At 33.3% G+C, this 11,497-nt stretch overlaps 1 protein-coding gene across 2 annotated transcripts; it reads right to left on the bottom strand.

Annotated features, from left to right (window-relative positions):
• Positions 1 to 2,778: 2,778 nt before the first annotated feature.
• LOC141677168 (uncharacterized) lies at positions 2,779 to 11,091 on the bottom strand. Of its 2 annotated transcripts, none has more exons than XM_074482938.1 (13): positions 10,935 to 11,091; positions 9,675 to 10,089; positions 8,306 to 8,552; positions 7,585 to 7,697; positions 6,858 to 6,937; positions 6,175 to 6,316; positions 5,993 to 6,073; positions 5,468 to 5,572; positions 4,985 to 5,167; positions 4,193 to 4,285; positions 3,547 to 3,686; positions 3,379 to 3,445; positions 2,779 to 3,162 (listed from the first exon to the last, which is right to left on the bottom strand). In XM_074482938.1, the coding sequence occupies exons 2-13, from the start codon at positions 10,065 to 10,067 to the stop codon at positions 3,046 to 3,048; spliced, it is 1,761 nt and encodes a 586-aa protein (XP_074339039.1). In that variant the 5' UTR covers positions 10,068 to 10,089; positions 10,935 to 11,091; the 3' UTR covers positions 2,779 to 3,045. The 2 variants fall into 2 exon arrangements, with proteins under 2 accessions (XP_074339039.1, XP_074339040.1); XM_074482939.1 differs by having other exon boundaries at positions 9,675 to 10,083; positions 10,935 to 11,062.
• Between the last annotated feature and the right edge of the window lie 406 nt (positions 11,092 to 11,497).

Raw genomic sequence — 11,497 nt, forward strand, 5'->3', positions numbered from 1 at the left:
TGAGAATACTAGAACAAACGAAACATGAACTTACTTAAACTCTTAATCACTTAAGTTATCCAACCGTGCTCAAACCCATCATTTATTTTACAGCGAGATCTATGGGAAGTATGTGTAAGGCTGTAAGCTGGTGGAGTAGGAGCTAGCAATCACAGTAAGAAGAAGAAAAAGAGCAGACATGTGTCCCTTCTATAAACATATCATTATAATAATTACAAACATATAAAAATGGCCCCATAAAAGTTAAAAGACTTGAATGTGTCTCCACAATTTTTTTTTGGTACACGCCAAAAACTAAAATCATCAATCAGTCCAATGTACACTTGATACATAATAGGGGTCTGCCGCCTAAACCCCGAGAACCCAGCTTAAGGTCCGGGGAAGAGACTGTGCAACATGGTTCTGTGCTACTTCTTTCTGCACAGAACTTGCTTATAGTTTCTTGCTCAAATGAGTGTTCCACTGAGATATGATACCATATCTACCATCTTTTTCCATCCCATGCAGACATTCTAAACAGCCAATATTACAGGACAGATTACTACATGCATACATAATAGTAACAACAATAGTTGCATGTATGCTACAAAATAATAGTAATAGCATTACCAGTACCATCCCTGGTAACTCATCTGGTTGAGACCGTGACTTTAGAGGCTGACCATCCCAAGATCTTAGGTTCAAATCACATGAAATGTGGATGGATAGGATTACCATTATGCATGTAATGATATGATACATATATGAGCATTAGGTCTTGCATATTTATAGGGGAAAAAGGAGTAGGGCAAAGTTTGTTGAGGAACATGAGTTTTGTGGTGGTTGAGATAGTGGGGGCGAGCCACTACCCATTCCCAGGACCCAACGCCCTTCCATTCCACTACCCAACCCTCCTCTAAGCTCTAAGGACTCATGACACAATTCTTATTTTTTACATGATTTTAATTGATAATTATATTTATATGTTTATTTCTCAATGGAAAGCTTAAATATTTTCACAAAATGAACAACTTTCTAGATGATCATTTATTAAATATAATCAAATTATAACATTAGATGATTTGAAGCTAGTAGTACTATTAACTATATATGGATTTGATAAGAGCGAGACACCTGTTCAGTAAACTTTAAATTGTTATTTATAACTTAAAATTGTGTTAAATGATAAATGTAGAGAGAAAATTTTAAGTGAATTTTTATTTGGATAATTTTTTAATAAAGGTAACTTAAGAATTATTAAAAATGTAAACAGAAATTAATAAATGATTCCTCTGAACGATGATATTAATTAATTGCTATTAAATTAAATGATCAAAATAAAATAGTCGTTTTTTTATAAATTTAAATTAATTTTCAACTTATTACACAAACCGACATTTTTTAACTTAAAACTACAAGCTCACTTGTGAGTTAGAAAAATCGACTCCAAGGTCCAAACAGGCTGTAAAACTGGTTACTGTTTTCTAATGTACCTTTTACATGAGAACTTTTAGATCCAAAAAAGGACATTCTAAGTAAGACATAATAAACAATTGAATTACTACTTCTGGCACCTCGGGATCACCTCTGAATTTCACTCAGAGCAAGCTTAATGTTGAGGTAAAAATGGGTGGTATTACTATGATATAACTTCAATGGAGCAAAAATATAAAATATTGTACTTCGATACTAAATATATATAATCAAGTATATATATTACTCGCTTTGTCACGTTTTTTTTTATTAATCAAATGGACTAATTTTGATCAAAAGTCATACATTATTTTTATAATATTTAAAAAGTTAAAAATTATATATTAAAATGGATTAAATATAATATTCAATGATATTTTTTTTGTTCAGTTATAAAGTTATTAATAAATTTCGGTCAAATTTTAATTAATTTTACCATATCCATGGGGAGGGAATGAGTACTATTTTGCCGCCTTGTGTACCCTAGATAAGGTACCTGGAATATAATTTATTTGAATAAATTTAATTTTATTTTACATTTATGCATTATGCATTGAATCTTTTATTTTAAAACCACAAAATAATTTTTGATTTCAAATTATAACAATAACTATTTTAACTCCACCATTAAACTTGTTTTATTAGTTATAGACCCCTACGACTAGTTTATACCTAGCTGGTAAGCTGCACTCACACTAGCAAAAAGTTGAACTAAAGTAGGAACTAATCCGAAATTAATAAAAATCGGTAAAAATTAAATCATAAAAAATAGAGCCAATCCAAAATCAAAAATTTGAGAAACCGCTCCAGTTCTCATTTTCCTGTTTCAATTTTAGCTTCTAACGAAATCGGAAAAATCGAACTGAACCCGATTATTTAAGTAAATAAATATTTCATATAACTATATAAATTTTACAATTACAAAGCATATACATATTCAAAAATCAAAAGTAAAGATGGCAGAAACAGTGAAATATGTGTATTGAGTTGGGCTTTTATTTGCAAACCTGTTTCATCTTCAGGTTAACTATTTTTTTGTGGAGATTTCTGAATCATTTTACAGCTGCCAATTGTCATTTTTGCGTCTTTATTTCTGTTATATTCATGCCATGCATAAGACTTCAGGTACTGGTTTTAATTTTAACCAAAACCCGATCCGAACAAATGCTTGATTGCCGAGTTTTGCTTTCCCCTGCTCACAATATCATTGCTCTCCTCAATCACTTGTGCTTTCTTCTTTCTACTGATAGCCAGCCACAACTTTTAAAGCCTGGGTGATGTACATCTTATAAGAATTATACTGATTTATGTAAAATGTTAAACCAACTTTGGAACGAGAAATTATTATAAAAGTGCCTTGTTAGGTCAAAACTAATATCAAAGTTTCTTCCAGTACAGTTGGGGTTTGGCAGAACAAATTTGTTAATCAATGAACAAAAAACATTCTCAGGCTACTAGTGGCCTGGTGTCTCCACATTTTAATAACATACTAGGGAGTACACACAAAATTTAAAAGATTATAAAATTAATCTGTGATAGCATCTTCAATCAGATTAGAAGCTCTGATTGTATTTCCATATGTGAAATGAATCTCTAACTCGACATCATGGCATGACTCGCCTGGAGTGCTTCATTTGCAAAATAACGCACATCCACATCTGGGTCCTCGGCGAGTTCCACCAGAGCTGGACGGATAGTGTTTTCAACCACCTACATTGCATGAAAGCTTCAGTAAGAGTAGAGGGGGGGGGGGACGGTGATAGAAATAAAGGCAAGATGAACAATTTAACAAAGAATACAGAGACAGGGAAAAATAGGAAAGGAATAAAGATAGATCTGTAAGTGACAGTGACGCAAGTAAAGACAATATAAGCAGCTTAACAAAGAAAAAAAAAAGGGAAAAAAGTGAAAAAGAAGACAACTTACAGATTGATCCACAATAGGAATAAGGGATTGCAACACCTTTGCAACATTGAACTTGATATTGGGCACTCTTGAAATAACAATATTAAAATGTTAACAGTAACAATATTATAAATAACAATATTTACATATGATGAAAATTTTAAAGGAAACACTTCAAGATGACAATACCTGTCCTTGGACAAAGTCACAATCACAGGCAGCAACTTAGAACAAGTGATTTCTGAACCCATGACAGGAGCGAGTAGAGAAATTGCACGGAGGATAGTCATTCGATACAAGTAATGAGGGTTATTAATCATATCCAAAACCTGCACAAAGGGGGGAAAATTGAACAGGGACGTCCCCACTCCACAGATATAATAATATTAATTGTCATAATTGCATTTTATATTAAAAGAAAAAGGTGGACGGTAAATTCTATCACGATAAATTAATATTTAAATTATAATTTGATTGTTTTAACTTTTAAGCATAGTTGTCAAATACCAGGACTGTGATTTCAATTCAAATTGCACGTGTTAATTTTAAGGTTCAATGCAAATTCAGATTCTGCAGCTCTTTATCTCGAATTAGAACTGGCCAATTGATAATATTTAATGGACATCCATATATGATTATATAGTACAAGGAGCTGCTGGGAGAAAAAAACAAATTCTCTAAAATTAACTTTTGAGAAAAAATGATTATCGCAGTCATGACATGAAAGATAATGGCCAACCTCATGGACCTGAATTAATTTGAAGGACTTTATAAAGCTTCATAAAATCTCTTATTAAAAGATGTCAGAATTATAGTTTTAATCCATAAGACAAACCTGCGGAACAATATGCTGCATCGCCCATTCTGGACCAAATTCCTCTGCAAGACGCTTCAAGTTATTGGCAGCGGCATCTCGAATTGAGTAAACCTGCACCCAAGAAGAACATATTAATATGCTCAAAATATATTCCAACAAATTACTTAAAATTATGTATCTCACAAATAGATTCTTTAGGAGAAGTTGGAAAAAGGCTTCGATTTATGCTGGAATATATACAAAAGCTCTGTAAAAAGGACACAAAATTTGGGAGTGCAAAGCATTTACAAACATTACGAGATGTGGAAAAGAATATCAACAAACATTCTAATTCTTGCTAAACTTCTATACTCTAAAGGGGCATATGTGTGCAACTTCAAGTGTCTAATACTAATAGGCCTTTCCAAATGCAACGAGATGGATAATTTTTTTCAAGATATGAGCTACTGAAACCTGGCACTTTGAAACTGGTAATATACTAATGAAGAGTCCCATGTTCCAAATCTATTTCTAAACTATCAAATTTACCTGTATAAATTAACATGTCAGTTATCCCTAAAGAATATATACTACCACTAACTAAAAATCAACACAGAAACCATCTGGCTCAACATACCAAGTCTTATTTCAGGGACAGAAAATTTCACTGAAAATAACATGGGAAATAATTGACAAACTTGACATTCATACACAGGCCATGCAAATATTTTTAACTGCATATACAACATTTAAAAAAAAGAAAAAGGAAAAAAATGAGGAAACTATGTTTTGCAACACTACTATTCCGTGAATAAGCAAAAATGCACCAACCTTATCCTGCAACCACTGCATACAGAGAGTACCTAGTTTATCATCAAAAAATCCTACCCCAAGCTGACTAGCCAATAGGGGTATATACTCAATAATTGCAAGTCGCACTCTCCAATGTCGATCCTCTGCAAGCTCAACAATTGCTGGTAAGAGAGATTGGGATAATAGATCTATTCCAATAACCTGCAAGGAATGGTAAATTTTAACTAGAGAAAAAATAAGCTGAATGGTGATATTCAACTGTAAAAATAATGAACTGTACAATAGAAATCTTAATTATTGTTTATGCTCCAGTATTCTCTAGTTGAGCAATTAGAGCTCAGAACAAGATAGGAGCAAAATTATTTTGTCTTCTGGAAAAGAATGTACTGGACCTCTGATCTTAAGCTGTAATTTTGTAAATATACAAGTCTTTAATGTGAACTTACTATCTGTGCCAGGAGGCTAGAAACTGTAATATGTATTTAAGTGTGTCTAAGGTACCTGGTTGACTTGATCCAGCTTGCTGATGATATTGAGACGCACATCAGGAAATTCATCCTTCAGAAGAGAAAGAAATATTGGAAGAAGCTGTTCAATTGTCGCCTCCTGCAATAGGCATCAAATAAGCTGCAATAGTCAACTTTCCTAAAGCTAACTAGCAATAAAAGCATTACTCATCAAGAACAATCACTCTAAAAAAACTGTCCATTAGATGAGCATATCAATAATAACAACTCTGTAAATCATTAGCTGCTAAAGACTTTGGCATATCTACCTGCATACTTGTAACTTTTTATCTACCATGTTTGGCATTCTACAAGAATAACGGATCTCCAAAGTGATACTATCTAAAATTTACTTTGCAGGTTCATTATTTAAATAACAGGGGAATTTGACGATGCAACTTCATGGATATTTCCATAGTTTACTAATCACAAGCATAAAAAGTTAAGTAACATATATCACCTAACTAAGAAGAGAAATCAATAACGATGGCTTCGCGGGAGTCAGCTAAAAGATACATACCTTTCCTAATACAGGAGCCATGCCCATTATAACGGAGGCCAGAGCAGATCTAACATGCTGAGAAGAATCAGAAGATAACTCCTACAAAATAATGTGGCTATTTAATACAACTGTTGAGACTAAAGGCCGTACAAGAACAGTTAATAGTGAAGACGAACAAGAATGGGGTTATGAAACATCACCTTCACACATGGAAGGATGTGCTGAATTGCTAGCTCGGGAATAAGAATTCTGCAGAACTTGGTGACTTTGCCAGCAGCAGCTATGCGTACTTCAGCTTCATTATCTCGAAGAAGTCGCACATATGCTGGAACTAATTCCGTCCTTCAAACATATACATGGTCATATATAGTCAATATTACATTACTTTTCTCTTAGGAAAAGATGAATATTTCATTAAGAATTTGAGGTTTGTGATGTTTACCCTTTTAAATAGTAAATTACTTCAACTTACTATATATTGTCAGATTCGTATTATATATATTTCAGTTTGCAAACTCTAATAAATGCATACAATTCTTTATTTTTAAATAATTTAATCATTACTATGGCAGACCTTGAAGCAATTCGAAAAACTCGACTAACTAAAGAGTAAAGCATTCAAGTACAAGTTAACTAATTGTATCGTTAACATCTTTATGAGAACATATTGGGAAAAATAATCTTTTTAACCACTTAAGTTTTCGGATGGAGGTAATATTTCGCAATCAGAACATCAGATTCAGAGTCATTGATGCAAACCAAGTGTTGAAGGCAGCTAAGGTAAGAAGTAACTTTCAAGACCCCATAAAATGATTAAAAAAAACTGCCAAGAATGATAAATTTGAGGTAATGGACATTTCAGACAGCTTTACAGAATACAAACCTGGTAGGTTCAGGTCCCACAGCTTCACATAATTCATACAGCTGATTAGCAACCATGTAACGAACACGCCACGACTTATCCTGGTCAAGATCAGGAAGTTGATTAAATCAATTATCAATGATGCAGATATGTAACATTGTAGTACTTCTAAGCTTCATGAAGAAGTGTCTTGAAATGAAGTTAAGCTACAAATGGATTAATGTCAAAGAAAAAATACAGTACAGGCAATCTTAGACATTGTATCTTCCAAAAAGAACACTGTAATATCTTTGAAAATTAGTCTATTCTCATGCGAGGTATCACCTAGCACCGTTCAAGGACTGGACTTCATCAAGTGACCAACAGTAGGTTTCTAAAATACCTACCAAAAATTGTAGAGGGCATTTGCAAAGTACTTATTGTCATTAAGGCTTTACATTAAAGCATCATTACGCTTTCAAATATTAAAACTAAAAAAGGATAACTGCATTAATTTATTGTAAATTTGGTAGAATAATCTTCTGGTTTAGGGAGTAGATTATGAAGTGTAAAATGGATAACAAAGACTAAAATGTGCAACTAGAGGTTATTTTCTAAGGAGGGATGACATTTGCAGAAATTTTGAGATTAGGGAGAGGCAACTGTTTGAATATAGCAAACCTCGTGAGTAGCAATTCATAGGATAGTAAACAAGGTGTTGTATGATTAAATCAATCAAATAAGCAAATGCAGAAGTACAAAGCTGCACCTGGGAAAAGTTGACAATAACAGGAAGTATATGTGCTACACAATCTTGAGGCTCCAACAACTTTCCAAGAGCAGCACATCCTTCAACAGCTAGCAACCGAACAGAATCTTGATCTAATAGAAAAGGAATTTGAATTGTTATCTTGCAATTTAATGATAAATACAAATAAAAATCCAATAGATCAAACTCCCACGGCACTAAATCACAGATCCTAAGGTCTTACTAGAAGAACTAAAAAACCTTAAAGAGTGTCTGTTGGGACCACAACGGCGGATACGAAAGAAGAATACAATATAATTTTCCTTCATTAATTTAAGAGAACAAGAAAGACTCGATAACCATCAGTATAGTTAACTATGGTATGATCAGTTGATAAATGCATAATTGAAATACAATTATATATACTATACAGTATAGACCCGCCAATCTATTTATTTAAGCCTTTAACACCTTTCAGATAGTCATCCTGCTTACAGGCACATGAAATAGACACAGTCATCATATTTTAACAGCTCAGACCTATAGGTAAATCACAGAAACCTTAATCCTACATAATACACTTCCTTCGATAAGAATATTGCAGGACTAACATCATTGAAAAATGTGTTTTAAATCAAAAATCTAATTTATCAAACCCTCAGAATGTGCATTCTTCAATAGTTTTGCAAATTATACATCGAAATAGAAATTTAAAATTAGAATCCCCAAAGTGAATGCTTACCATCCTGGGTAAGTTCCTCAAATATTGACATTATATCAGTCTTGAGATGAGCAGGTTCGATGGTTGCAGCAAACTTTCCCAAATTTGTAGCAGCAGATCTCCTAACCATAGGCATGTCATCCTGACACAATTGACTGTATATTGATCGCAATTCAGTTTTCAACGTCTCTGGTGCACTGGGATATGCAATGTGAAACAATCCACAAGCAGAAACTCGAGCTGTAAACCATTCACCTGCTGCCAATCTCTGAAGGTACCAACTAAGCAAAGTTACAAATCACCAATTGACGGGAAAATAAAATCGATGTAAACAAGGTCAGAAACTCAAGTGAAAGCAATGCATAAAAAGAGCCAGAAACTACCAGAAAAGCTTGTTCTTTTCATCTAAGTGGGACCCAAAAAGTGTAGAGTATGTATCTAACAATGGGAGCTGATAGGACAGGCTGTAGGGAATAAATTTAGAACAGCAAATTATCATTCCTGCTCTATACATTGATTATCATACAATAAAAAACTTCTAAACTAGGTCTTTCAGTTACATACTATAATCTCTAGGAAAAAGAGAGTTTCATGTCCAACTTTAACAATATAAATCCTGCTCCCGAGTGTAAATAGTGAGGAAATCAAACGAAGGGGACTCAAGTGGGGTTAATTTAGCTCATGTCTGTAGGATGAATGGGAAGTAAAAGTGAACAAGGGCCTTTTAAATAGTTTTTAATTTCAAATTTTATCCGATATCCTGAATAATCTTAATTATTTCCACTGCTATCTTATCTACTTACTCATGCAAGTGAAAACACTAGTGAGTGTTTTTTTCTCTCCACCTCGTTTACTTTCATCTGAATCTCTCCTAAAAATTCAAGGGAGCAAGGTCTTACGTGACTTAACACCCTATCAGGAATATATGAAAACATAATATTTTCTCCCAAGGGATCACTTTGTCCCTAATAGTCCCTAGTAAGTAGTAACTCCCTTAAAAGATAATGAATGATCACCCACATTCCTAATGCCCCCACTCCAAACTCTTCAGAAGCGTGTAGGTATAGAAATTAGAAATAGGACAAGAAAATGAAAATTTCAGGATAGCTTAAATAATTATAAAATATTAAATATGTAAAGAAGGGAAAAAGAAGAGCAACAAACATGCAAATAATTGTAAATGTAAAGGAAAACACCAAAGCTATACCCCGATGGTAGCAACCAAACTATACTGAAACAATATCACATGTCCTTACTTTTTTCTCAATACGGCAATACGCAACTTTTAAACTTTTCTATCTTATTGTTTTCTGCAAATGCAATTCCAATAATATACAGGTTCATAAATTACACAGCCTATAATAATTCTCTAATGTTATCATCAACCAACCTTCACTAGAGGAACAAACGAGTCATTCAAATCACTCTCCCTCATCTGAGATCCAATTCTACAAAGCGACTCAACAGCTTTGTCCCTGACACAAGTTTCTTCAACTGTGCAAAGGTTTTCAAGAGTGGGGAGCAAAACATGAGCGTGTTCCACACCTCCAACATAAGGAATAAACACTCCCAACTCTTCAGCCATAGCAAGAAGAACCTCATCATCATCGTCATTGTTCTCGCTCAAAAACGGAATCAATTCCCTTCTCGTGCGTTCCTCCCCGAGAGCACGAGCAATGGTAGAAAGCCTCCTAATAGAATTAAGTCGCAACTGAATATCATCATTCTTCAGCTCATCAATCAACACAGCTATAGGGTACAACGGCTCCTCAACATTCGACATTTTATCTCACTATATTCTTCAACTTCAAACAATCGAGAAAAAACAATCAGCTTAGTACAACTTATACATTACCAGAGAACGAATATAACAAACAATACACATATTCCTTCTCAGTAAAATGAACTTATCTTTAAAACTTTCACTTGAAAAAACAATTCAAGATTTATAGCATGACGAAACGAGAACAAAAAACTTTGTATATTTAGCAGAGACGCCTATAAAAATGCAGTAATTCACACGACTCACTCACCATAAACTTAAACAAACAATCCTTAATATTTTCACTTAGTAAATGATGCAAAATTTGTACATACCGATACAAAAAATATCTGCAACTTAAATCGATACAAGCTTACAAAACAACTCGTCACCTACACATTCCGCTATTTCCTTACAAAATCCTAAAATTACACCTAAACATATTACAACTACACAGCTTCGAGCCTTCTAATTTACGGTCTACAAAATCCTAAAATTACAGCGAAATATACAATTACAACGACATAGCTAACGCCTTCTAATTTACAGTCAGAATCACATAAAAACATTGAAACCTCTCTGTAATCAACCAACTAAATTAACTAACAACACTACGAGATCTGGGCGATAAAATCCATAATAGTGAGCAAATTATTAGGAATCGATAAATACACAGTGTCTATAATTCTAATCAAACAAACACTAAGTAACATATATGAGATTCATCAATATATATATTACTATCCATGGAACAATTCGATTTTTAGGAATTAAATGGGGAATAAATGATGTGAATTGATAAAAATACACACAGATAGGTACAAGATATGTATGAGGATATGTATGTGGGGATTAGGAAAGAAAGAGGAGAGTTCGAAGACGTCGTACCGGTTTCAAGCTTTTGCAAAGAGGAGGGAGAGAGATTAGCACGGCGAGAGAGAGAGAGAGAGAGAGAGTTATAAAGTTTGTTAAATAATTTTTGAACAAAGACTTCGGTTTTGTTGTGCTAGTTTTTTACAATTTTTACAAATGAAAAAATCATGTAATGGTTTGAGGTCTCGAGGACATGATAGCGGAATTAATTTGTTTTTTTTCCTAAGATTGTATGTATGTGTTCGAGACGGGCCTAATCCGGTTTTTTTTCGGGCCGGATCGGATCGGATCGGGCTTTTTTCCAATTTAAATCGGATCGAGTATTATTAGAGATTCCGAAGAATAACTAGATCATCGTAAAAATGTATTAGTTTACGTGGAATATTTTATGAAAACATTACTTCGTTAAAAACATTTAAGTTCGGCAAAAAATAAACATGTTTATATAATAATATGTTTTATCTTATTGTTATGATAACAATGATAACAATGATATCATTGTTATGATAACAATGATATCCAAATATTCATAACAATGATATCCAAATATATATATTGTACTTATTATATATTCTTTC

The sequence above is a fragment of the Apium graveolens genome, chromosome 8 (assembly GCF_009905375.1).
Source record: "Apium graveolens cultivar Ventura chromosome 8, ASM990537v1, whole genome shotgun sequence".
Classification (NCBI taxonomy): Eukaryota; Viridiplantae; Streptophyta; class Magnoliopsida; order Apiales; family Apiaceae; genus Apium; species Apium graveolens.

Bases quoted from the DNA above. Each gene is read 5' to 3' on its own strand.
- LOC141677168 (XM_074482938.1), bottom strand. From the start codon at position 10,067: ATGTCGAATGTTGAGGAGCCGTTGTACCCTATAGCTGTGTTGATTGAT. The intron at 6,317-6,857 runs GTTTGTATTCTG...ATATGTTTGAAG, and splicing joins GTGGGACCTGAACCTACCAG to GACGGAATTAGTTCCAGCAT. The intron at 3,446-3,546 runs GTATTGTCATCT...TGTTATTTCAAG, and splicing joins GTGACTTTGTCCAAGGACAG to AGTGCCCAATATCAAGTTCA.